The 27570-nt window shown below is 48.2% G+C and overlaps 2 protein-coding genes and 1 pseudogene across 8 annotated transcripts in view; 1 reads left to right on the top strand and 2 right to left on the bottom strand.

Moving 5' to 3' along the window:
* CAMK1G (calcium/calmodulin dependent protein kinase IG) overlaps positions 1–24453 on the top strand; it is a 28710-nt gene extending 4257 nt beyond the window's left edge. The window contains exons 2-13 of the mRNA XM_007163955.3: positions 4485–4605; positions 10253–10381; positions 14032–14106; positions 16207–16345; positions 16981–17104; positions 18477–18552; positions 19623–19735; positions 20495–20573; positions 22030–22117; positions 22354–22778; positions 23354–23481; positions 23617–24453. Coding sequence (XP_007164017.1) covers positions 4514–4605; positions 10253–10381; positions 14032–14106; positions 16207–16345; positions 16981–17104; positions 18477–18552; positions 19623–19735; positions 20495–20573; positions 22030–22117; positions 22354–22778; positions 23354–23444 — 1431 coding nt within the window. The 5' untranslated portion in view covers positions 4485–4513 and the 3' untranslated portion in view covers positions 23445–23481; positions 23617–24453. The remainder of the gene's footprint in view (positions 1–4484; positions 4606–10252; positions 10382–14031; positions 14107–16206; positions 16346–16980; positions 17105–18476; positions 18553–19622; positions 19736–20494; positions 20574–22029; positions 22118–22353; positions 22779–23353; positions 23482–23616) is intronic.
* LOC130709076 (40S ribosomal protein S25-like) lies at positions 9500–9873 on the bottom strand (annotated as a pseudogene).
* A 1016-nt stretch (positions 24454–25469) lies between the features above and the next one.
* The window catches only part of LAMB3 (laminin subunit beta 3), a 164743-nt gene continuing 162642 nt past the window's right edge, over positions 25470–27570 (bottom strand). For all 7 annotated transcript variants that reach the window (XM_057541778.1, XM_057541790.1, XM_057541772.1 and 4 more), the window contains one exon: positions 25470–25973. In XM_057541778.1, coding sequence (XP_057397761.1) covers positions 25837–25973 — 137 coding nt within the window. In that variant the 3' untranslated portion in view covers positions 25470–25836. The remainder of the gene's footprint in view (positions 25974–27570) is intronic.

The following is a 27570-nucleotide window of genomic DNA, read 5'->3' as shown; positions in this document are numbered from 1 at the left end:
GGCCTGACCACCATGCCTCCAAATCATTCATGCCTCCTTGCTCAGAAGCCTCAAGTGAGAGCACTGGAGAAGGCTCTTCCCATAGGCAGGGTTGAGAGCCGTTATCTGGAGTTGTAGGCTGCAGGGATGCTACTCGAAGATTCTCCCCTTCCATGTGTCCATCTCCTCTAGTTTACTCGTATCCAGCTTAGGAATCTACTGTGGGTTTGGGAAACATACATTGGATTGGACTGAATTGAATGCCTCTGGATTCAAACATGGTGTCCCCGAGATTCTGGGACGTCTCATCAGGTGGGGTGACACTCTGAAGCAATTAGCCCTGCTGATTAATTTTTTAAAAGCACCTCAGAGCAGAGTCTTAAGTGGCTATGACTCAAGATAGTAAACTTTGGCTAAAGAGGCCATGTGGACCAGGGCAGGCAGGAGTGAGTGTCCAGAGAGAGGGTCCTGGGCAGGGTGGGGTCATAACATGACTTGGTACCTACGTAATATGGTGATGGCAATGAGGAGGGCCCTGAAGATAAATGTCACGTGCCTTTGGGTCCTGCCTGGGGCTAATTGCTGCCCCTGTGACCAGTTGGCGCCTGGGAAGGAGAGAAGGACAGCAACGCTCCGTGAAAGAAGCATGTGAAGCGTGCCTGCCTCCTGGGCTCACAGCCTGAGCATCTCTCCCCAGCAAGTCATAAACAGGCAGGCTGGATGCCACCCGCCTATTCCCAGAAGCTCAGAAAGCGCCCCACTCAGGGGTAGCGTCCACCTCAAGGCTGTGCAGCCTGCCCTTTAGGAATAACTTTTCCTGCTGTAGTCTCCTCCCCAGCTATGAAATTTTTTCCCAAGAGATCAGGCAGGCCATCTGTCATATGGAAGACCACACAACAGAGCAGGAACTAGGAGCCTGGTGTTGCCCTGTGGGGATTACTTTAGAACCAAGTGAGAGCAATACTGGAGTTTCAACCTTCTCGGAATTTTTCTTTTTCTCTGAAAGGGCCTCAGTTACAGAAGTCGAGAGAGGAGAGGGAGGATTTTCAGGGAAAGAAGCCAGGCTGCAGCAATAGAACACCCCCGCCCTCCACCTCAGAGCCCACAGTTAGACCCCTAGCACACAGGGCTCCGGGGCCCTGAGGTTTCTCCAAGGTCAAGGAGGGGTGGGAATGAAGTGGAGTTTCAGATCAGGGTCCCTGAGCTTTCCATGCAGCTCTGAAGATGGAACTAAATTGTTAGGGCTGAGTGTATGGGAGGAGGGGTGGGCGGGAAAGATGTTTTCTTATAGCCGAGCTTGGGCTAAGAATACTATGTTTTTAAGCTATTTAAGAGCAATGGGAAAGAAGGAACAGTGAGTACAGATCTGCTAATGAGGTGGTGATGCTTCCTGGAAAGTGGACCCATCATTCCACGGGGGCTTCAGAAGGGGGAGTGATGCATGCCCCACTGATGGGCCTGTGCTGGAAAGAAGGCCCTTGATTGGCTCTTTACTTGGAAAATGGGCATCTACAGCCCAGTTGTTCTGTGGAGGGGAGAGACAGAGAGGGCGTCACTCAAACTAATCCTGTTGATAGGCTCCTTTTAAGGTCCAGCCCCTGGCCCTCATCCCCTACATCCTTCAAGACTTCTCAGCTGTCCTGTGTCTATATAGTAAGAAGCAATTGGTCCAAGCACAGCTCTGATAAGTGGAAGCTGCTAGATTTGGGGCTAAGAATCTGCAGAATAGTATCTGGCTAAAGATAGCCCTCTGTTCTAATATTTCATCTTCCCCAAAGCAAACTCTGCCAGTCAGGGTTCATTTGTCTCCACCTTGTAGACTGTGCCCTCGAAGTTCAAGATCAGCCCACCATTGCATGCCTGGCGAGTCCTCCTCTGGCCGGTGCCTAGGCCCTGAACTGCTGTGGTCCCTCTGGGTTGCCATCCTGCCAAAAGGAACAAATCAACAAATGGGCCTGAAGATACAAGAGTACACCAGATCTACATTCAGCTGTATCGAATGCTGAAGAATGCTTAACATTTCCCACATGTGCTTTTCATAATGATAACCACCAATTATTATATAGCCAGGTTACACATTTACACACTAGACTAAAATGTACAAAGAAGATGTAGCTTCTTTATTTCCTATAAAATCTTCCCCATGAATTCCCACCCTACCAGGCAGCAAAAAGGGTACAAAGGGCAACTTTACATTTGAACTTGTCCATTATAGCATCTCAGGTTTAATAAAGAGTCTCATTTGGCTGATCCAGTATCTTTCAGGAAAACACAGCCTTGAGATGGTCTTTTCTCCTCCTGTTCCATTTTCAAGGTAGCCTTTTATGTTATAAGGTACTTACTTGACCTGTTTGTGGCAGGGGAGAAGGGGGCCCCCTACTATCAGGGACCTCAGATCCCAGTTCTCTGAGAACTCACAGAGGCTGACTAGCGACCTCTGAGGTGTGCCTGGTCCCATCTGGCCCCTGGGGCATCAGGCCGACATCCTCCACTAAAGGCCTGACCCCAGACATTTGCTTCCACGTGAGAAGCCCTGATCGTAGCCATCTCTTCTTCTAGACCCTTGTTGACAGGAGCCCTAGCAACCCTATATCCCCTCACCAGGGCCGTGGGCAGAGGTGAGCTGGTAAACGTTTAACGTCTGGTTCTTGGGGGATGGGGCGAGGAGTGGAGGAGAAGCCCTGATGGTAGCATTTGCCTGTTCCCATGGTGTAAATACTCCCACTGTTGTCAATTCCAAGCTAACAACATGAGGTCACTGAGCATGGAGTTTGGTCAGCCGTGGGTCCAGCCCCCACAGGCCCTGAGGAACTTCTGGACTCCCTGCAGGTCATGTGACACTGACTCACTCACCTCCCCCATCTGGGCCTCTCCCGTGATGACTGTTAAATGTGTTGAAGTCAGAGTTCCTCCAAGGCTTAGGGTCTCCCACCAGGAGAGTCCTGGGGAGCCCATCCGTCCATGTCACTGATCTCCCATATTCCTAGATGGATGTTTACTACAAGAGGGTGAAAGCAAGATGTGTGTTTCTGACAACCACACCATCTGTCTCCCCATCTCCTTCTCAGGATCCACTTGGGCCAAAATCGTCAGTCTTTCCACACCTCTTCCTCCTAGCAAGGACCATCCTTGTGTCACATTCTTCTTATTTCCAGGGTCTTAAGCCTCACAGTTGTCACTTAAAGGCAGAAAAGGTTTCCCCCTGTATCATAGAACCTATTTTATGATGTGAGTCCTCCCCTGACCTTCATCTAAATAAGACCCTTCCTGATTATCCCTCTAACAAGCTCAGGTTTTGTTCTTTTATGATCTACCCACACTTTGTTGCTGTATACATGTTAGCTGACTTGTTCGCTTACTGACACCTCCAGCCTCCCGGACCTAGGAAGGCAGAGTCATCACCTGTGTTCTTCACCTGACCGCCGGGTTATACACTAAGTACCATAAGCAATTTTACCTTGCAATGAAATGTAGCAGGAACTCATTTGTCTAAAAACGTATTGAAAAACATTAATTAAGACACTAGAACTAGGTGTCAGGAGGCTAGAATGCAGTGTGATACAGTGAGGGATGCATAGCTTCTGTTCCTAGTCTTGACTAAGAAATCTAGACTGTAAACAATTAGCTCTATAACCTTGGCTAGATTATCTGATCTTCAGATAATCATTCTCAATCATCCTTATAAAAGATTTGAGATCTGCTCTATCTACCTCACTAGAAGCTAAGACCACTTTTCTGGTTCCCCATTTCTCATTACATCAGTCAGGGTCCCAACAGGCAGCAGATGACATACATCGATCGACAAGGAGAGTTTACCGAAGGTATTATTTAGAGGGATACAGTCAGGGTACATACAGCCCCTGGCACATCATAGGTGTTGACTGTTGAATAAATATGGTATTGAGAGAACTCTTACAAGCTCAGGACACAATTCAATTCAGATTTTAACGATTAACTGTTTTTCCAGCACTGTGCTAAATGTCATGGGAGTTGCAAAGGAAACACAATGCTCATTCATCTAATATTCATTCATTGAACCCGTAAGTTAAGCACAGTAATGACTGGAGGTGGCGTCAGAGCTGTGATAATAGAAAGAAGGGCGGCTGACCCGGTAGTCTGAATAAATACCTGGGTGATCACTTGGTATCTTAAGAAACAGCCCAGATGCCTTCAAGGTGGATAGTCCCATGTTAATCATTCGTGTATGTCTTATTGCCCTTACGTACGTTTGTACAAAGCGGATTTTCCACTACTAGACTCTAAACTCCATAAGCATGGGGCAAGCACAATGGGCATGCAGTAGACGGTCAATAAAATTTGTCATGGTAGTTTCAAAAGCAAGTGGAGAGAATAAGTCTTATTTTTGCCAATTACCCAGGTTTTGCTCCCAGTCTTTCTTTCCAGTTGTTACATGCAGGATGTATTTTAGATTCTTTTTACAACTTGTTCTCATCCTATTGGAGGAATTATCTGATCAGACCCTTTCTTTCCTTCCTCAAACCAAGCATCCCCAGAAGCTTCAACTCTGGAGGCAATGGGTCGGAAGGAAGAAGATGACTGCAGTTCCTGGAAGAAACAGACCACCAACATCCGGAAAACGTTCATCTTCATGGAAGTGCTGGGATCGTGAGTCCTGGGGCTGAGGATAGGGTGGCTGGGCTGCCTGCTGTGGGGAGTCGGAAAAGAGTCATCCTGGACCAGCAGAGAATGATAAACTGGGCTGAGGCTGCTGTAACACTATCTCAATAGCTCTCAGGGAATAGAGTAGGGGCTTCAGGGGGTAGATTAGGGAAAGGCACCTTGGGGTAATACAGAGAACAATCCAGGCCTTTCCCCAGGGTTCTGCCTCCTTACTCCCAGAGGCCCCCGCCCTGCTTCCAGATCTGTGACAACTTGTGAGTCCTGCCCTGGTTGCAGGAAAGAGGAGTTCTGGAGCATCTCTGGAGACGCAGTGACCCTAGAACCTTCCTGGGCCTCCTCACCCAGCTTCCTCATTTCCCCCCTGCAGCGAACAGGTCAAACCCACTGTCTGCTATAGACAGAAAAAGGAGCTTCTGAGGCTTGGAGCGTGAATGGGTTACACACACCTGAATCGGCTCCCACCACCACCATCCTCTCTGCTCCATATTTAAGTATCATGTTGGAAAAATAAAGTCACGCTGTAGCCAAACTCCTACCAGCCTCTGGGGTGTCTGTTCCTTCCCCCTTGACAATGATTACATGGCTGGTGGAGCAGAGACAGCTTGTCTGGAACTGACTCTCCACTTAGTCCTACCCCCTCCTCCGAGAGGTCACAGCCTCTGACGCAGGCTGGCACCCACTCCAGGCCACCGGTTCCCAGGGCCTCAGAACCCAAGCTGGTCAGCTGATTAGTCTGGGCTAATTGGGCCGGGGACATGAGGGGCCCTTAGTGGGCTGTCCACTCAAGCCAGCTTTCCTTTAGCCAAATTGGCTAAGTTTAGCCCCCTCCGCCTGGCTAGGAGGCAGTGACCTCAGGCAGCGACAGCTGCCTACACTCTCGCTGCAGCCGTAAAGGAGTCGGCTCAGCCCTGATAGGAGGCCTCTGAGCCCTCCCATCCCAGACGAGGGTGACACTCAGCACGCAGGAGGATCTCAGCGGCCGCCCTGGTCATCAGAGCCTCCACCCTCCATGGAGGGCCATTGCCAAGACGGGGTTGGCTAGAGAGGGGGTTTTGGGCAGGAGAGAGAGACAACGCTCATGAGTGAATCCGAAATGATTTGCTAAGCAGCCCAAAAATCCAGAGAAAGAGAGAGAAATAAGCCCAGGTTGACAAGAACGTATTCACCCTCTGCTCAGATTTGTGCTATAGGATTGTGAGAGGAAGCACATGCCACCCTTACAGAGTTCAGTGAGGTCTGCCAAGCAGCTTCTAAACCCAGGAGGACATCGGAGCCACCTGGGGAGCTTATGCCTCTAACTTTTAGCTGTGAAAATGTCTAAGTAAAGAAAAGGTGAAATAATAGTACAGTGAACTCCAATATACCCACCACCTAAATTCCATAGTGGTTAACATTTTACTAATTTGTTTTACATACACACACACACACACACACACACTGCATTGAACAATTTGTAAACAACTTGCGAACATCATGACACAACACCTCTAAGTCGCCTGTCGGCCCTGCCTAAGAATGAGGGCATTTTCTTCTATGTTCACAAATATCATTGTCACACTCAAGAAAATGAATAATTCTCTAAAATCATTTTAGTCTAGGGAATTTTTGAGAAATACAGGTTCCTGGTCCCAGACTATTAAGCTGGAATTTAAGGGGCTAGGACCCAGTGGCCAGGCATCTATGTATATATTTTTTAAATTATCTATTTATTTATTTTTGGCTGTGTTGTGTCTTTGTTGCTGCGTGCGGGCTTTCTCTAGTTGCGGTGAGCAGGGGCTACTCTTCGTTGCGGTGCGCATGCTTCTTATTACAGTGGCTTCTCTTATTGCGGAGCACGGGCTCTAGGTGTGTGGGCTTCAGTAGTTGTGGTACATGGGCTCAGTAGTTGTGGCTTGTGGGCTTAGTTGCTCTGAGGCATATGGGATCTTCCTGGACCAGGGATCGAACCTGTGTCCCCTGCATTGGCAGGCGGATTCTTAACCACTGTGCCACCAGGGAAGTCCCAGGCATCTATATTTTAAGTGTTGCTGGTGGCTCTAATATACCCAGCCCAGCACTAATTTGAGGGAAGCAGGTGGACAAGACAGGGCAAGTCACAGCTGTTGCAGCAGCTAAGGCTGAACAAACGCTAAGAAGAAGTCACCTCTGTGGTGCTCAGGATGGGGACAGGCAGCCCCAGGCTGCAGACTCCACAGAGTTCCCCAGGTGAGGTGCTCTCCACAGAGGGGGCAGCTAGACAGAGCTGATTCCCCTGCTCAGGAAGCGCCAGAATCCCATGACAAAGGCCCCTTTCCTCTAGTCCTCAGCTCCTCTGAAACAACCCACCAGGGAAAACAGGCTTTTGTGAAATCTGCCCAGATTCCACCCACAATTCCAGGGCCCTGGGCAGCTGTAGGGACACTGGGCAAAACTCATCCATTACAGAGGGTACATCACCCAAGTCCCAGGCCTCCTCCTTTCACTGCCAAGGAAGAGATTTTTCTTCTTGGTTCCTCCCTTCCTCCTCCATCACCCAGGCTCCCAGCAAGAGCAGAGAGCTATTCAGGGCAGGAAACACAAATCAAGATCTATTGCAGCAAGCGCTTGCTCTTGGCTCTGAAGCCTCTGCCCATCTTGCCTTCTGACCCAAGCAACCTTGGCCACTCAAAACTAGCTCTCTGCTCCCCAGTCTGACAGATGGCACAATTAAGTCTTCTAATCCCTCTCCCCCACCCCTGCCACACACACACACACACACACGCATGCATGTGCACACACCACACCTCCCACCCCCCCACCACACACACACACACACACACACACACACACCACACCTCCCACCTCCCCACACATACACACAATGCGTAAGGCAGCCTGAGCCAAAAGAGCAGTAATTATCACAACATTGCACAACCCTAGGAGATACCACACACTGCAGGATCCCCCAGGAAGGTTTGATCTCATTTTACAAGTGGACCCAGAGTGGGTGTCAGCTTTGAAATCAGGGGACCATCCATGTGTGGTTCTAAAGATAAAGGTGAGAAGGGAGAAATCTGAAGGTGGACCCAAGAACATCACAGGCGGAAGGAACCTTTAAGGCCATGTGGTTCAACTCTCCTTTTACAATAAGGAAAGCGGGGTCTCAAGATGAGTAGAACACACAGATAATCCCAGTCCAAATGTCCTACCCATCCATCCACCCGTCCACCCATCCACCCATCCATCCATCACACAAACACTGACTATTTTCCATATGCTGCCAGGCACAGGACCTGGTGCCCATACACATTTGTCTTCCCTCATTCCCTGCCTCACAGTCTAGCAAAAGAGGCTGGATTACCCGAGGCGGCCCTGCCTCTCCCTGCTGTTTTGCACCTCTAGGCTTTTTCACATGCTTCTTCCCCACCCCCATCTGAAACATCACTTCCAACTTGTTTTTTCCCTAGGCTAACTCTCACTGATCCCTTAAAACTGAGCTCAGTGTGTTCTTAAGTCAGAGGGCCACAAATGATGTGCTTCTCCGCCATCCCAAGTGGTCAGTTGGACACATTAGGGAAAACGTGCCCTTTTCTCTAGCTTGCTGTCCAGAGCAAAAATGTTCTTATAATTATTGTATGAAAAGGCACAGTGGCTCCAAGGTGATGGCATCTGCTGGAATTGTACAGTGTGTAACCCACCCAACCATAGCAGAGGCCCTGTCTTAAGCGTCCATTTTCTGTGGTCTCATAATACTTCCCGCTGATCTGTGTCTCTCACACTAGATTCTAAGCTAGACCAAAGCTAATCCCAGTGCCTAACATGTAGAGGTTCTGTCAGCTCAACAAGCATTCATGTAATGCCTAATAACATTTTTCAAAGTGAATGTTAATTGCTCATTTGTCTGCGCTCTTCACTAATTTACAGGCTCCTTGAGAGCAGAAACACTTCCCTTTTTATCTCTATCTCTAGTGTCTAAGATTCAGTAGGTGCTCAATAAATCTTGATTAGAGGGACGAGTGAATGAATGAATGAATGAATAGAGCAAGCTCTGAAGTCTCTAATTAACTCAGTTCCAAGTGCAGCTGGGGGAAACAGGAAACACCAAGTATTTTCTAATGCAGATTCTGAATGTCCTTACACAAGCTTGATTGCTATTGGGGTTTCATGCTAGAATCCCCAGATGGCAGGGGAGAGGATGGCTCAGCTATTTCCTTACCTAAACTCTATCTCCTGTTGTTACGATCAGGTGTTCTCCCTACTGGTGTTCAAATAATAATAGTACTAATAAGAATAATAGTATCTAGCACATGTAGTTTACTAGATCTCAGGAAAACTTTTATGCACTTATATCTATAACTCAGGTACTCTCCTAAACAACCCTATGAATCAGATACTATTGACATTCTCAATTTTCAGATGAAGAAACTGTGCATATGGAAGTTAAGTGACTTGTTACCCAAAAAGCTGAGGTTCTAACGTGGGCCATCAGGCTCCAGCATCACCTATTTGCTAACTGCTGTTATGGCCTTGTCTCCAGAGGACCCCCTTGAACCAAGAAGCCTGCAATTTGGAATCCTACCCTGTGTTGCCATTGGGTTCCATCCTTTCTGTCTTCAGACAGCCTGCCCAGAGCTGCTGAGTTCCATTTTGTCCTCACAGATCCTACTGAGCCAGAAGATGCTCACCTCCCTTGCCGCTAATCATTGGTTCAGGGCAATCATCACTACCTAAAACAGATACAAGAGTCTTTTTTCTCTCACTGTCAGAGCCCTGTCTCCCAGTGCTACTTCCAACTGCCACACAGTGACCACACAGCACACCACGTTGGGAGAAGCCAAGTAAATTGACTCTGCAGTGGCCTCTCTTTTTTTTTGATTTAATAAAGTTTTATTTTTCAAAATGTACAGTTGGTGGGACCTGTTCATGCATCTTCACCAGCATCTGGGGCATCTCAACCCTTGGTGTTTCTGGTGTAAATTACTTGGGCTCTATGCTTTGAAACCAGCTTAAAAATCCTTTACTAAGGAGCTCCTGAAGGGCTGCCCTGGGCAGGGAACCAGGAAGCTTCAGTCTCTCAGAGACCACAGCTGGGGTTATAAGCTTCCAGTTGGGAACTTCTTTACAGAGTTTGTCATATGTCGCTTTGTCAGACAAGACTAGGTTATTGAGCTTGTCCCGAACTTTGCCTTTGGACCACTTCTTCTTTTTGGCCTTGCCCCCAGATTTGTTCACTGGGCCTCTGTCTTTCTTGGCAGACTTTCCAGCATCTTTCTTCTTGTCGCCCTTGGGCAGCATAGGGAAGCCGGGAGAGCAAGTGCTATCACTGCCGCCTCGCTAAGATCAGCAGTGGCCTCTCTTTAATGGGTTTGCCAAGTGGAGAAATCTCCAGAGCTAAAGCAGTTTCTGGGAATCATTCCCAAATTATGGAACTAGGCAAGAGCAGCTGCCTAGACCCTGAGTCTGTAATAGAATCTTTTCTTTCCCACGTGATAAGTGAAAGAAAGAACACAAGGGCATGTCAGATGGGGTCTGCCATAGATATGGCTCCTCGGGGTGCCCACAATGACAATGAAACGAATTACCAGTCACACCTTCTTTCATCTACCCATTTTGCCTCCAGCAATGTTCTCTACCGGCCAGTACTAATTTCTATCTCTTGGTGTCTTCTACTCAGAGGAGCTTTTTCAGAAGTTTTCCTGGTGAAGCAAAGGGTAACTGGGAAGCTCTTTGCCCTGAAGTGCATCAAAAAGTCGCCTGCCTTCCGGGACAGCAGCCTGGAGAATGAGATCGCCGTGTTGAAAAAGTGAGTGGGTCCTAGGGTTGGTCGAGTGCAACTGTGGGATCACAACATTTCCTTCAAAAATTACCTTCGAGAAGGACTGGGGCTCAATTTCCACACCCAAAGGTATTACTCCCTTTGATTGAGCTAATGGGTCAGTTTGATCCATCAGCTATATTAGCCAGACAGCTGTCTTGGCTGATTTTCTTTTTTTTTTTTTTTTTCCAGCAAATTAACTAGTGATCAACTGATAGCAGAGTTGGTTTGTGTACATAAACCACAGGGTAATTAGCTCAAAGGACCAAAAATCAATTGAGGGCCAACACCAGGAAGAATCAATAATTCAGGAAGCAGCACAAGATTTGGAAATGAGCCTCAGTTTCTTCCAAAGCAAATGCAGGTTCAGCACCCCAACTATCATGAGGGAGCTGACACTAACAAATCATCAAATGTTTAGAGCGGGACTCATAAAACAAACCCTTGTGGAACCCCTATGGTGAGCCAAAAGTTTATTAGGCATCAAGACCACAAGGATGAAACCAACAAAATTCCTTACCCTCAGGAGCTCGCATTTTGTGAACAGAGTCAAAGGTGCCCATAAGTAGCACCAGTCCCATTGGATGTGAGCCACACAGCAAAAGGCAGAGTTCAGAGGAGACAGAGATTCAGGTTGCCTATATGTGTGTTTTCACAAGTATGTGTTTTAGGTACATTTTCAAAGACAGACCTTGATGGATGAGTAGAATTTTGTGGAGGCAGGAGGGGCAGTACAGAAAGGGAAGTCCGGCCAAGAGTAGCATAAACTTTAACATAGAATCATGGACGGGCAAGGGATGTTAGGGGAGAGTTAGAATTGGAAGCCCCTGAACTGAGAGTGAGTACCGTCAAGGGACAGGAGATGAAACTAAAATGGTCAAGTGGAATCTGATAATAAAGGGTCTTAGATGCCATGATAAAGAATGTTGACTTTATTCTGTGGGCAAAGAAAAGTCATCAAAGGATTTTAAGTCAAAAGTCCCATGATCAGATTTATATTTTAGAGCCATCCCTCTTAAGCATGGTGGTGGAGGATGGGTTGGAGGATGCCAGCCTAGAGGACACGAGACCAATTGCCAGACTTTCTCAATAATCAAGGCAAGGGATGAGGATGCAAGCAAAGGTAATGGCAAGATCACATGGTGGCAAGAAGACTGGGTTCAAGAAATGTTTCAGAGAGAGAAGTGATTAGGTTTGGGGGTTGGCTGGTAGGAGTGTAAAAAAGAAAAGCATTAAAAAGACCCTGAGAAAGTAGGATCTCAAAGAGATATTTGTACACCCACGTTCATAGCAGCATTGTTCATAATAACTAAACCATGGAAGCAACTCAAGTGTCCATCAGTGGATGGACGGATAAGCAAAATGTGGATATACATGCAATGGAATATTGTTCAGTCTTAAAAAGGAAGGAGATTCTGCAGTATGTTTGCAACGTGGATGAACCTTGGGGACATTATGCTAAATGAAATTAGCCAGTCAGAAAAAGATACATACTGTATGATCCCACTTATATGAGGTACTTAGAATAGTCAAAATCATAAAGACAGAAAGTAGACTGGTGGTTACCAGGGGCTGGGGGCAAGGAATAATGGGGGGTTATTGTTTAATGGGCATAGAGCTTCAGTTTCACAAGATGAAAACGGTTATGGGGATGGACAGAGGTGATTTTTGCACAATGATGTGAACGTATTTGATACCGCTGAACTGTACACTTAAAAAATGGTTAAGATGGAAAAAAAATTGTTTATCATGAAATATACCAAAGTGTAAATAAAATATATATGTATAATTTAAGAAAAAATAAATAAAAGACCCTGAGATTGAGCTGTTATGTGGACAGTCATATCATTGCTTGGGATAACAAATGAAAAGGGTGTGTAGGCTGAGAGGAAATAGAAATTGGTTACAATATATTGAATATAAATATCCACCTATCTCTACATAGAGGTAGGTGTCTGGTAGGATGTTAGAGATGTAGGTCTGGGCTTCAGGGAGATTAAGGTAGAGACGGTAAACTCATTGAGAGCAAGGACTAAGATGGTCTTTCTTATCATTGCATTGTATCACCAGTCCCTAACAGCATAGGTGCTCAATAAATATTTGTTCAGTGAGTAAATCATCGATAAATTACTGTTAACATCGTCAGATTATAAATGTAGTTGAATCCATCATGTAGCCACTGCATGGGTTCTGTATTTTTTTAAATATCTTAAAGATGCTAGCTACTATTGATTATGTGTTTTCTATTTCCCCAGGCACTGTACTAAGCATTTTACATGTCTTATCTCTTTTCATCCTGATATAATTCTATGGGAAAGATGTACTTTACAGACAAGGAAAGTGAGACTTAGAAGATTTGAGTAAACCAGCCAAGGTTACCCAGCTAGTAAGTGCCTGAGTCGGACCTGAACTCAGGTCCAGCTGACTCCGAGTCTAAGTTAACCCTTGTGCTGCACAGCCTTGAGTAAAACTTCTTAGAGACTTTTCTCCTGGATGGGCATGCACAAAGATGCTGCCTAGAAACCAACCCCATAGCTAATATGATTATTCTGCTTGCCTCAACCTCTGAGTAATCCCAGACAAAGGTAATCTAGGGCAGGGTTTCTTGACCTCAGTGCTATTGACATTTTTTTTTTAATATCTTTATTGGAGTATAATTGCTTTACAATGGTGTGTTAGTTTCTGCTTTATAACAAAGTGAATCAGTTATACATATACATATGTCCCCATATCTCTTCCCTCTTGCATCTCCCTCCCTCCAACCCTCCCTATCCCACCCCTCTAGGTGGTCACAAAGCTTCAAGCTGATCTCCCTGTGCTATGCAGCTGCTTCCCACTAGCCATCCATTTTACATTTGGTAGTGTATATATGTCAGTGCTACTCTCTTAACTTTGCTCTTGATACGTTAAACCAGCTAATTCTTTGTTGTGTTGAGGGCTCTCCTGAGCATTGTAGGATGTTTAGCAACATTCCTGTCTCTACCAACTAAATGCCAGGAGCACTTCCCCCCTCCCCAATCGTGACAATCAAAAATGTCACTAGATATTGTCAAAGATCCCCTTAGGGACAAAAGAGCCCCTGCTTAAGAATCACTGATCTAAGGCATCCCACCGAACTGACCCTCAAAATGAGCATCTGTCTTACTTCTCACAATATTCTGGAACAATAATTTTGCAGCACTTCCTCCGTGGTTACCCATGAGGAGGCTTAGCTAACCAAAATCCCACCTGTTGAGGGATCACACTTCACACGATGTTTCTGAAGGAGATCTGGATACCCATTTTGTAGAATAACCTAGTGATCGATGCTCCCCTAGCCTCCCTCAGTTCTTTTAACTTTCTCTTTTGGTAAAGTTTAAAGAGATTCCTGGAGTAACAATGAATTATTTGTTCCCTGAAGGCACGAGGATCAATTACCCATTCAAAAATATGAACTGAACACCATTCTGGGAATCTTTTCTCTGGAATTTCTTTGTGACTGCCTACTTATTAGGAAGGCTTCACAAGGACCTTATCTTCCTGAACATTGTCAGCAATAGTCTCTGAAAGAAATAAAAGTCCAGCTGGGCTAGATCTGCATTCTTTGTCTGGACAACCTGAACCATATACCTTTCTCCATTACCCTTACTCTTTCTCAGGATCAAGCATGAAAACATCGTGACCTTGGAGGACATTTATGAGAGCACCACTCACTACTACCTGGTCATGCAGCTGTAAGTAGAAGGTGACCTGCTTCTCCACACATGTCTTGCGGGGCCTTAGGAGACTAGAAGAGGTTGGTCGATGATGAGGGAAGGATGGTGATTAAAAGACAAATCAAGAATTAGTGCAAGAGACCCTGAAATGCCAAGAGTTCCTTCTGGTCATGGATGTGTTCTGAGTGGGCCGAGGGGTAAAACTAGGCCTGATGATTGAGTTGGTATGTACCAATGTAACCTTACCACTCGTTAAAATATTTCCTACTGGTCAGCAAATAGCTGTGGCCCTAACCTGTCCATCCTACCCTGCTTCCCTATACCCCAAACTTTCTGGACCTCCCCACAACCCTACAATTGAAGGAGTAATGTCTGGCATAGCAGGAGGCCTCCAGAACCCTTCTCTGCACCATAGCTTGAGTCCATTTTGACCAGTCAGTCTATGTCCTCTTAACCGGGCATTAAATATTTTAACCTCCTCCAGGGTAAAATTACCATGGGAGGAGAAGCCACAGGTAGAGCAATATCAATTCAATAGAAAGAAGACTTTCTCAAAAGAGAGGCACCCAATATTAACAATAAGCTGATATTGTGTGTGTACCCACATGTAGGACAGAAATGGTACCCCATTAGAAAGCTGTCCATGTCACTGTCATATCCAAATAAGAGCGATGCCTGAGAGTGACTGCTGTAGGGCTGGTCAGTGCTCCTGAGGGCTCAGCCTTAGGCTCAGAAATGCTTCTGTGTATAAAGTACACACACACACTCACCCACACATCACCCGGCAATCTCAGCACAGCTGGATGCAATGTTTTTGACTGATAGGCTGATTCCTCAGAAATTTTAATGAGCTAACTCAGGCTATTAACTCCTGGGCTCACCTGAGGCCCAGTGAATAGTGGTAGCAAGCAGTCAAGGGAGTGAGCTTGGAGGGGCCCAGAGCAGCACTAACAAGTAAGCAGGGACCATGTGTCACCTTAATGAGGCCAAGTCAACAGAATTAGCACACAGTCATCCAGGTAGGAAGGTGGGCAGGTTTAGATGTCACCAAAGTACGTCAAGCCTCCTAGAGCACCAGCACCAGGACCCAGGCCAGTCTGAGTCAGGAATTCATACCTGTGTACAAAGAGTATCTTTCTCATAGGCCTCTAGCTCCCATAGCAGAGCCCAGAGCTTCAGGACAGAAACAAAAGGAGTAGGATGGTGTGCATTTTGATTAGAGAAATTCTACTTCCTTATTGCTTCATGGTGCTGTCATGTGTGCATATTCACAACCAGTGTCACTTGCAGAAATTACAGGGAATCAGGTTGCATCATAATATATGGAAATAGTAAGAAAGTGACAAAAAATAAAACAGTCTGTCTTAGGAGGGAGTGAGTTCTCTGCCACTGATGTGTTCCAATACTGTCTAGAAAACTTGGCAAAAATAGTGGAGAGAACATTCAGGACATGGGGGTTGGACCTGACCTTAGAGCTCCCCTGAATCCTCAGATACCATACCATGTGAGCCTAAAAACACTATTACTATCAGAGTCACTATATGACTCTACCTCATAATTTCAGCTTTAGGTAGCTCAACTTTCCAAAATGAGGAAAGAAATCCTGGCATAAGGCCAGTTAGCCTCATCTGCATTTCCTTCTCTTTCCTACTTTGTCTGATTTTAGCTTCACCTCTCCCTTGCATCATGGCTTCCTGTGTCCTAGGCCAGGAAAGAAAGCAGCTAAGAAATGTGTCCACAGGAAGCAATCATTGGCTTCCTTTTTTTGTTGTTTTGTTTTTTTGTTTTTTTGACGTATAGTTGATTTACAATGTTGTGTTAGTTGATTATTGGCTTCTTGCAAAACCCTAACCAGAGGCATTTTGCATTTTAAAAAAGAGTTCCCAGGGAGAGATCAATGGTTGGCCCAAATAAATGACTCCCTAGTGACATCATTCCAGGTACCCAAAGAATGTGTTCTGAGGTTGGAGTAGTTCTCCCTGCACCCCTTGAATCACAGTCTGTGGGCACTTGCCTGTTCCACCACAGCTGTGTCCCCAGGGCTACAGAACAAATGAATTCATGTCCCTTTGACCTGAAATAAGTACTGGATTCCTGCACTTGCCCCTGTGCCCACAGTGTTTCTGGTGGGGAGCTCTTTGACCGGATTCTGGAACGGGGTGTCTACACAGAGAAGGATGCCAGCCTGGTGATCCAGCAGGTGTTGTCAGCAGTGAAATACCTCCACGAGAATGGCATCGTCCACAGAGACTTAAAGGTGCCAAGGCGGGGCCCTCAGTGGGAAACAGGGAATGACCCTTTAGGAAGCTGCATGAGTCATGGGAAGTCTAAGCTCTGTAAAATGAGAGGGTTAGACGAGCTCATCCCTCAGATTCTAAAACAAATCTTGGGTGACTGAACAATCATTGTTCATTTGCACCTCAGCCTTTTCCTGAACTTTTTACTAAGCCTCACCCTACTAGGATACCAAAATAATCCACACATTTCTTGAATTTAGCCACAGTCAAATTTAATAAACACTTATTGAAAGTCAACATTGCAACAGACACCTACCAGACTTTAGAGAGATCAGAGAAAATAAACTAAGGGTTGGTTTCCTCAACAAGCAAAGCAGTCTTAGGGTAGTTAAGGATGAGAAGAGGGAAGGGTTAGTACATTAATAGTTATAAAGCTAATCAAAGTCAGGGCCAAAACCAAAACTCAAGGTGCTGGGTTAGAGGGGTTGAAGGTCCGGTAGGAAGAAGGAAGGAAGAATGGAGGGAGATTAGTCTGGCTTTGAAGTCAAGAGCACAGGATGCAGCTTCCTAAGAAATTATATATCAGGGGAAGGAAAGAGATGCTTGTTTCAGGTGACTATATCCTGCATTACATGATATATCTCTTCTCCCATAGCCTGAAAACCTGCTGTACCTCACCCCTGAGGAGAATTCTAAGATCATGATCACAGACTTTGGTCTCTCCAAGATGGAGCAGAATGGTGTCATGTCCACCGCCTGTGGGACCCCAGGCTACGTGGGTGAGTCTAGGAACAGGAGGGAGGTTGACCAGTTGGCTACATTCCACCACATGGATGTTATTCATGAAGAAGGATTGTTGTGAGGAGACAGGGTTCAATTTCAGGGGTGATCCTGGTAGTACAGTCACTTATGAGGTTTAGGGCCAGCCAATCCATCTGGAACTACCCCTCCTGCTCACAAATCCTACATCTTCAAAGACATCCTACCCCTGACCCTTCCCACTCCTCCTGTCTATACTTTTGTTCTCACTTTTGCAGACAGATTTCCTGCTTTTATCTAGACCAGGGACAGAGAAAGGATCACAAACCCAGAGATCAGTAAATTGCTGAGAGGTTGGCCACTAGACCTCCTTCTACTTTCTCCCAGTCTGGAGAAGACCTCAGCCCCCCAACTGGTGGTATCCTGGAGGCAGAGTGTTGTGTTTGAATGTGAGGAACTCAAATATGGGTCCCCAAATATACACCCAAGAAAATACCCTAGGAAACTGGCAGAAGTGGGGCCTCCTGCCTAACAGCCCTGTAGGCTCCCAGGGCCCCCCAAAAGGTGAGAGCAGTCAGGGTACCAGGAGAGAGCATTCATGGGATCTAGAAGGGAGAAAGCCAAAACTCAGAGCATCCACTACTGCCCCTTCCCTCTTAGCCACTCATCACCTGGTTGGGGCTGGGAGTGGGAAGCAGAACCCTGACTCAACAGAGGGAATCTTCTCTCTCAGCAAAAGAGAGGTTGGTCACTTACCAGCACGTATTGAGTCCATTGGATACAAATCCCTGGTATCTGGGATAAATGCAGACGGCAGCTCCCTACTGCCCTAGAGCTCCCAATCAGAGGAAGACATGGCCCATTCCCTCACGGAGCTCTTGATCTGATGAGGTAGACTAAGCCCCGCCCTCAGAAGGTAACAGTGACTGATGGGACAGTTATTACTCAACGGAAGTCCTCAATTAATGGAACTTCTGTTTTCAGGGAGATCCCAATCTAGTGGGAGAGACAGCCTTCACCTTGCAGATTTCCCTGTCTGAAAGGAGGCACAAGGTCCCTGTACTGGGGGTCCCCCATCTGAGTGGGGAGATATAAGCCCTGCCTCCAGAGAGTACTCAGTCTAATGGGGAAAACATAGCCCTGGAGATCCCCAGTCTGATGGGGGAGTCATAGGCACTGTCATGGGAACTTTCAGTCTGATGGAGGAAGATTTAGTCTGCTGGGAAAGACACAGTCCCTGCCCCTAGGGGAATTTTCAGTCTTAAAAAACAACACTATCCCAGGCGCTACCCTAGTACTCTTCGCTAAGCTGCTTCCTGACATTTGTCCCTCACTCCTCAGCCTTTTCTCTTACCCCTGCTCAGCTTTGACCCTGCCTTTGGTTTGCTGCAGCTCCAGAAGTGTTGGCCCAGAAACCCTACAGCAAGGCTGTGGATTGCTGGTCCATTGGCGTCATCACTTACATACTGTGAGTAGAAGCTGGCATTGGCTCAGTTCCTGAGGAACCTCAGAGCCTGCTCACCCTTTCTTCTCTCCTCCCCATCTCTGCTCCTTGAGCAGCATCCACCTCCAAAGCACGTGCATGTACACATGCATGCACACACATGCACACACACACACACACTTATGCACACAGCTCCAAAGGCTCTTGTCCTGATCTCCACCAGGTTATAAAAACAGAGCTCAGTGTGAACCCACTGTTCAGCCACGTGGCACTCCCTCTTTAAGCACCCCACCCCCATTTACTGTATATAAATGTATTGAGTCCCACTCTGTGGAATGAGCAATAAAAGAGGGAGAAGCCAAGCTAAGCTTAGAAGCCAAGTGGGCAAAATGTTCACATCTCAGATTTCTCTCCTGGCAACGTCAACCCAAGGCAAAATGATGGCCTGGATGAACCCGACCCTTGTCACCGCTCCTCTCCACACATTCTCAGGCTCTCCCTTCCAAACCTGCTCACTGCCTCTTCCCCAACAGCCCTTCTCACCTATAGCAAACTTTGCTCTTAGGAAAATAACCTGCGATTAGTCATTTACGCCTTAGTGTGGATGCATTTCTCTATTTCCTCAGCTTATGTTGAATAATGCTTCTCTTCATTCATCTACTCAACAAATATTCATTGACTGTCTGCTGTGCCAATCAGTGGTTTAGGTACTGAAGAATGACGAACAAAGGAGCCTAAAACATCCCTCATGAAACTTACATTCAAGTGGACATTTCTACCATCCTTCTTAAAAATATTTTATATATCATCTGAGAGTCAGGGGAAGTATGTGGAGAGGTGGTGAGGGTTTGGGGGATATAATGTACAAAGAGGCCTTTCAGGGTGGCCTGTTCCAAGCTTTGATTCCTGCATAAACACTTGATAGAACCTGCATCATTCCTGAATCAGAGGCAGACCCATGTCCTGGTCACACTGCTGGTGGGGACCTTTATGTTGCCTGCCTGTGTATATAGTGGGAGGCTGGACAGAGGGGAGAGGTTGGCCCAGGGAGGATGGGGTCATTCAGCAGCATGTACCTTCCTATTCCACTGCAGGCTGTGTGGGTATCCCCCCTTCTATGAAGACACTGAGTCTAAGCTTTTTGAGAAAATCAAGGAGGGCTACTATGAGTTTGAGTCTCCGTTCTGGGATGACATTTCTGAGTCAGGTAAGACCAGCCAGTGTGAAGGACAAAATAACAGGCTCAAGGCAGCGGCTGCCAAGAGACAAGAGCTTAACAAAGGATGACAGTCCTGGCTCTTGACAGTCCCTGGGGAATCTAACAGAACAGCCTCCAAGGAAAGTGGAGAAATCTTCATCTGGGTCAAAGGCCAAGGAAGTGATTCACATCTCAGGTGCATGCTTTTGTTTTCCTGGAGGCAGAACCGCAGTATGTCTGGTAAAAGCAGGGGATGTGGCTCAGATGAGGGGCCAGGAGGGCAGAGCCAGGCACAGGGGAGTGTTCCAGGCAGGAGTGGCAAAACCAAGGCCAAGTTTTGCCTTTCACATATCAAGATCAGGAGTCTGCAATGTCTGTGTGTGGGAAGGTTATCAGTATTTGTTGTTGGGTCCATTAAGTGGGGATCAGAGCTGGAATAAGCTAGCATTCACACGTGTGCCCATGTGCGGTGCTGGCCCCTGACTGGTGCAAATGTGCACCCACATGGCATCAGGCACGTTGGTGCCTCATGCCCAGAGATGTATCTACAGTGTTGGGTGGGTGACACGGCTGCATAGAGCCTTTCTGGTGGCTTGTGGTGGGTTGTTGTCAGGTGGTTTGGTTTTTTCTCTCTTTCAAGACTCTTAAAATTGCCTCTTTGGAAGATGAGCTAAAGGTGCTTTCAGTGCCACCCACCAGCCTGGAAGTGCATTTCCATCAGTCATGAAATCTGGTCCTTATCTGTTGTATCTTTGATTGCTCCCCCAGCCAAGGATTTTATTTGCCACTTGCTGGAGAAGGACCCGAATGAGCGGTACACCTGTGAGAAGGCCTTGAGGCACCCCTGGTGAGTGAGGAATGAGGGGTGGGCTCTAGACCCTCACCTGTCGTTCCACAAACACCATGCTGACTCGTTCACAGAGTGTTTCCCTGGAGTCTGCTTGCCCTAGCTGTTTACTGTGTGACATCCAAAGGGCACAGAACAGATCCAGCTAGAGAAGAAAATATCATTTAATTAAGTGGATTCTGACCCAATGGTGGCAGCTGGGTCATCTAGTCAAGTTCAGGAGGCAGATGCAACTAGACAGGCAACTTTGCCCTGTCCTTAAGAGCATCATTTTACTCTGGGGTCAAAGTCTGTTCCATGCAAGGTGCTTTGAGAACAATCACAAAGCAACCAATTGGTAAAGCAGGTAAATAAAGTCTTGAAACTCTTCTTTTTTCATGCTACACCCCTGCTGGAAAATTTACAAGCTCCCCAATTCCCACCACAGCAAATCTTGGTTTTCCCTAATCTGGCCTGACCCGTTACCTCCAACTTCATTTCTCAGGATTCCCAGCGTACCTTCTGTATTCCAGAAAGGCCTAATAGCTATATTTCTCTCCCTGCCCTCCCCCGCCTTCTAAACCAAGGTTTTCCCAAATTATACCTTGGGTCGTACCATTCTCACCACATCTAATACCCTGCATTGGATGTAGCATTCTTCAGGATCCAGAGCAGTTTTTGTCCTTCTCTAAAGCCCTGCCTCCTGCAATCTGGACAGACCTCTCCATCTTTCCTTATCCATTACACAGCTCACCATGAATTACTCTAGTTCATGGAATGAAACAAGGCTTCAAACCCTACTGTAAGCCCCTAGCGATCAGGGCCACGTCTGTTACTTCTCTGGGTCCCTTAGTACCTAGAAAGTACTGTGTATGTGGCAAGTGTCTGAGGGACACTTAGAGATGGATGAATAACAGGCTGAGGGGACAAGAAAAGGGCAGCCTGTATTGGGTGGCCTTACTGAGGAAAGTTTGCAGGAGAAGGTGGGTTCTGAGCAAAGTTTTGAGCCAAAGGATGGTGACAGCCCAAACGCCCTCTGACATGGGGCGGGGGGATAGGGTCAGTAAACTTTTTTTCTGTAAAGTGCCAGATAGTAAATATTTTAGGCTTTGCTGGCCATATCGTCTCCATGGCAACTACTCAATCCTCCCGTTGCAGCTTGGAAGCAGCATAGCCCATAGCTGAATGAATGGGCGCGTCTGTGTCCCAGCAAGATCTTATTTACAAAAGCAGGCAATGAGTAGATTTGGCCCACAGGCTATAGGTTGCCCACCCAGCTCTAAAGCAACTTTCTAAAGCATAGGCCCGCTATGACCTGCCCGGCGGAAAGAGGAGCTCTGGCTCCAGCCCTTTCCTAGCTCCGGGTGCCCTTGTCCTGAGGCAGTCCACTCAGTTTACCCTATGCCCAGCCCCCTGCCCAACCCCTGGCTGAGTCCCTGTAACCGCCACTAGCCAGGGGTCCCCTCCACGTCCACAGGATTAACGGAAACACAGCCCTCCACCGGGACATCTACCCGTCAGTCAGCCTCCAGATCCAGAAGAACTTTGCCAAGAGCAAGTGGAGGGTGAGTTGTCCTCTCCCGGAGGCGGGCAGGCTGTCTAGGCCCTGGAGGCTGGGCTGGGGCAGCTGGGGTAGGGGCTTTCCTTGGGGTCTCCCAGCAGACCCTGGAGTTCCCTGAACCCTCTCTGAAATCAGAAGTGCACACGTCGGTTTCAAGAGGTTGCAGGGCAAAGGGAAAGCTTAAGCCTCACGGCCCTCTGAGGATGGAGACGGCCAGAGACTGGTCTCCTATCTCCTCAGCAAGCCTTCAACGCAGCAGCCGTGGTCCACCACATGAGGAAGCTGCACATGAACCTGCACAGCCCAGGTGTCCGCCCGGAGGTGGAGCACAGGCCACCCATCACTCAAGCCTCTGAAGCCTCAAGACCCAGCTCCCCTGAGATCACCATCACCGAGGCGCCCGCCCTGGACCAGAGTGTGGCCCTCCCTGCCCTGACCCGGCTGCCCTGCCAGCATGGCCCCCTGCCCACTGCCCCTGGGGGCAGGTCCCTCAACTGCCTGATCCACGGCTCCCTCCGCATCAGCAGCAGCCTCGTGCCCATGCAGCAGGGGCCCCTGGCCGTCGGGCCCTGCGGCTGCTGTTCCAGCTGCCTGAGCGTCGGGACCAAAGGGAAGTCCTCCTACTGCTCTGAGCCCACGCTCCTCAAAAGGGCCAACAGAAAACAGTACGTATTTTCAGCCAAAGCCCAAGGCCTAGCCCTGCTCAGCCTGGGTCTGAAAGAACTCAGGCAATGGAGCTGAAAGAAACTGACCAGAGAGCCTCTCCCATTTGGGGGCAGCTCTGTAGGGTGGAAGAGATCTGGATGCGGGGGGAGGAAGGGGTCAAGGGAAACGCCTCCAGTCCTGTCCCCACCCCTCACCAGCTGTGTGGCCACTGCCATTTCAATCCATATCTCTGTTTCTAGTTTGCTCATCTGTAAAATGGGTTGATTGGATCATACCTGCTCAGCCTGCCCCACAGAGGTACTGTCAAAGTTTAGTGAGGCAACAGGGATTATAAATGCCTGCAGAAAGCTGGGTAGGTGTGAGTGGTGGGCGTTAGATCCCTTGAGTTTCCAGAGCCTCTGTGTTTTGGGGGGACATTGGGGGCTTGGTTATCTCATTCATCTTTTCTATAAAGGCTCATACTTTCTGAAGCTCATAAAGGGAGTGCTGAGCGGCAGCCACAGGCACAGAGAATTATCCCGGCTCTCCTTCCTCCTCAAATACTCTATAGCCTGCTACTCCACTTCCTTTCCAGGAACTTCAAATCAGAGGTCATGGTGCCAGTTAAAGCCAGCGGCAGCTCCCACTGCCGGGTGGGGCAGACGGGAGTCTGTCTCATTATGTGATCCCTGGGGCCTGAGTCTGTGTCACTACAATTTTCAGGTGAGGGAACTAGAGGGAGGAGGGCCAGGGCCGTGGGCTCAGGGGGAAATCGCAGTCACAGAGTCTCAGTGATGGGGTCCGAGGGGTACCAGAGGCGACAGCACCCCCTCAACCCTGAACTCCCTTCTTCTGCAGGAGAGATAGCTATTCACCTCTTCTCTGCCTTTCCAAACCTGGAGTCTACGCTGCAGTGGGAAGAAGGGAGAGCCAGCCGAGCAAGGCCTGATCAGAAGCAGCAGGCAGCTGCCACCTGGGGCAGACCCTCCCAGAAGGCCCAGGAGTGAGTTCCCGAGCGTGGAGGCCTCACCGAAGCTGTGGGCGGGAGGAGCGGCATCCGAGGCTTCCAGGTCTCCCTGGCCTGCCCGCTCCGTGCCCCCAACCCTACGTGCCGTGGCTCTGCACAGTGTCCGTAGATAGCTGTCACCCAGGTCTGTGTCGTTTGTCGTGAAAAGCTTAATGGGCTGGCCAAGCTGCGTCACCATCTCCGAGCAAAGCCATACGGAGCATCTACCCAGACTCCCCGCTCAGCACACACGCTGGATCTCGCCTCTCCAGCCTCCGTCCTCATAGCCAGAATGGGCTCGTTAATGGAGTGGCCTGCGCGTCTGCATGAATGACAGGCAACTTCGTGGTCTGCTTGTGAGCTCTCCAAGCTCAAATCCTAACTCCGGGATTAGCTCCAAACCCGGCCAGCCTACGCCCAGCACTCTTCTGATCACCTCCCTCCCTGCCCCCGTCCGAAAGCAGGACCACACCCTCCAAGATGAAAAAGAAAGAAACCCGAGGCAAGGTACCCTAAGGAATTATTATCCTGGCCCGATGCCCTCTACACACACACTCAGTTAAGTAAAAATTGGAAGTTGACTGTTCGTTCAGCCAGTGATTCAAATCCTGGTTCTGCTCCCCTTTCCCTCCCTGAAAATCAGGCACATTGTTCTCCCTTCCCAGTTTTCTTGTCTCCTGCTCCCTCCAGCTTCATGCTCTGTGTTGTGCTGAATAAAATGAACATATTTTTTTCTATGAGGCTTCCTTTGGTTCTTCTCTAAGTCAGAAGCAGCTCAGGGGCTTCTGGGCTTTCTGGAGTGGAAAATGCACAGAGAGCTTGAGGTCAGGTGGGACCTAGCGACGGTAGGAGTGGTCGGGGGACACACAGTGGGTCAGGCACCTGGTGACATGAGCTACACGCATCAACTCATTTCCTTCTCAGAACAACCCCTTGGGGGAGGTGCCACTGGAACCCAGACAGCCCAGCCTGAGCAGCCATCCTCCTAATGCCTGTAATAGATGAACTTGGGTTTGAGGCCTAGCTCTGCCCTGCCTGCCACATCTGTGACCTTGGGGGAGTCACTCAATCTTTTGTGCCTTGGTTTCCTCACTTGGGGACAACAGTGCCACCTACATCATGAGATAATGCAGATGATGTATCTAGCATAGAGCTCAATAAATAATTACTATGATCAATAAAGACCAAGAAGTTCATGTAGATAAAATGCTAGCACAGTGTCCGGGCCACAGTTAGCACACAAACATTCGTGCCATTTCCATATCTGTCGGCACACACACACACACACACACACACATCCATTTACAGCTTCTTTTTGAGATCTCTAGAGACACAGAGTCTGGTCTTAGTTCTGCCTCTAGGAGCTGTGTGATTTTGAACAGCTTGCTTCCCATCTCTGGATTTCTACATTTTCTTCTGTAAACAAGAAACTGTATAGTTGTTCAGAGGTGAAAACACCTCCTCTGGTCTCTCAAGGATAGAATCCATCAGTTCCTGGAGCAAAGGGGCCCCATCTCCCTAAGTCTGGGTGATGAGTCGCTAGACTGAGCAGAGTGGGGGCAGCCTATTCTTCACCCACCACCAGGCCTCGGGCTTGAGCAGAGGAGCACCCAGGAACCCCAGATGGGAGACAGAAACAAATGAGAAATGTTTACTTCACAGGGAGACAGACTATTTTCCCCTCTTTGAAACTCCAGGCTCCTTTCTATAGATTTTTATTGGGCTTCTCACTTGTACATCATTTTTAGTTATGTTTCTGTGTTGGTCCAGGATTCAGCCTCAACGGAGAATGAAGGGCAAGGACACTGCCCAGCCAAGCGCCCTCCACTTGAGAGCTCCTGGTTACAATGATGTGGCCCGCCTCCACCATCTCTGTCCCTCAGCGGTAGTTGTCCCACCAGCCCAGGCTCAGCTGCAGCCCAGAGTAATCCTAACAACTGCACACCAGGGTGGTCCAGGCTGTGCTTCAGGCTGCATAAAATCTTCCTGGAGCTGGAAAGTATTCCAAGCCAATCTGGCCCCCAGAAGCAAAGAGGGCAGATGAGCAAGGCCACAGGCTGGACGCTGGAGCTTCACTTGCAGGTGGCGTAGTAGAGCACGCGCCCATTGATATGGTTGCGGATCTGCTCCACGTGCTTCTCCAGCCCCGTCAGGTCCGCCGAGCGAAGCATGATGGCCTGGCTCCCCCGAAGCAGCTCCGACTCCATGTCTGAGGGCAGATGAAACAGCAGGGGGAGGAAGAGGAGCTGGGGAGAAGACTCCCAACCTGAAGACTCCCAACCCTTCCTTCTCCTCCCACCCACCTGGACGCAGCGTCTGCGGGAGAAATCACCTCCACCTTGAGGGAGTCTGGCCCCTAAGGCAGCTCTCTCCAGCCTCAGGCCTCTCCAGCCCCCATCCCACTCTTAGAGAAACATGGCAGGGGCCAGACCCAGGAAGGCCTTACCCCAGGGATCCTCTGCCCCTACTCTTCTCCTCTGCTCTAGGCAGAGTTGTCCCAGGCTGATGAGGGAGGCCACGGGCACCAAGATTAGAAACCCACTATGTTGGACCCAGACAGCTGCCATCCCACCAATGATTCCTCAGGTGGGCACCAGGGCAAAAGAGCTGGGTGGCCAGAATTCCTCCCCATTGTCTCTCCCCAAAATTGCCACTCCAGATAAATCTATTCCTCCCCCTCCGGTCCATTCCGCATACCGCCACCAGATTATGTGTGGAGGATGTGAAGGACTCCAAAGTGATCTAATCTAGCCTGTCCCCCCTGTCATCCTAGGCAGGAGCCCCCTGTACCACATTCATGAGAGCTGGTACCCAGCCTCAGCCTGAACTTTCCAGGAATAGGGCCAGGGGGCACTGTCTCACAAGGCTCCAACTTTAGGCAGCTCTGCTTGTTAAAAAGTCTTCTCATTAAGCCAGAATCTGAGCACATCTTGCTGCCACCCAATTGTCCCAGGTCTGTCTCCTGGGGTGTAGGAATCTATTCTTTCTGTTTCCTACATGGCAGTCCTTCACATGTGTGAAGCCCCATCTTCCCCAGATGAAACTGCCCTAGTTCCTTCATCCACTCTTCATCTGATGTAATCACCAGGCCTTCCCTACATCCCAACCCTGGCCACCCTCCCTCTCAAGTGTGTGGGTTCATCAATATCCTTTTTGAAGATGTAGTAGCCTCCATTGAACTCGATCTCACCTGGGAGATCAGCAGAGCGTAACAGGGTTATTAACAGACTGACATTCAGCCAGTGGGTACCCACATGGACCTATGGGTTAATAAAATACTGAAATTTTTACAATTGCTGTTCTGTTCCCCAACCCCCATCCCCAGAGGCTCCTTCAGCATGCTCCTCCCCATAACCCTGCAATTAAAGGTAAATTCCTGCAAGCAGGTAAATGCTTGCTCCAATGCTACAACCTGAGCCTTTCTGGGTGGTAGGTGCAGGTAAATGCTTGCTCCGATGCTACAACCTGAGCCTTTCTGGCTGGTTAGGTGCAGGACACACCAGTTACTAAATATTTTTAATATCATCCTTGAGCAATTACTCCCCCTGTCTTGGCTGCTTTGCATTTATTAGCTCTTTTGGCAGGAGCAAGGCACTTCTGACTTATATCAAGCTTACAGTTATTCAAAACTCTTGGGTCTTTTTCGGGTGAGTAGCAACTCATACGTGTTTATCACTAACTGGTTATAAAGTGTTTAGCTACATTATCCACTGAGAAGCCAGACGTCACCTGAGCTACACTTGTGAGTTGAGGTCCAAACAAGGCCAGAGTGAGAGAGAATTTTTCTCCTTACTTAATTTTATCCT

The sequence above is a fragment of the Balaenoptera acutorostrata genome, chromosome 1 (genome assembly GCF_949987535.1).
Source record: "Balaenoptera acutorostrata chromosome 1, mBalAcu1.1, whole genome shotgun sequence".
NCBI classification, from domain to species: domain Eukaryota; kingdom Metazoa; phylum Chordata; class Mammalia; order Artiodactyla; family Balaenopteridae; genus Balaenoptera; species Balaenoptera acutorostrata.
Note: the sequence above shows the minus strand (reverse complement) of the source record. Positions and strands in the feature narration are given on the sequence as shown.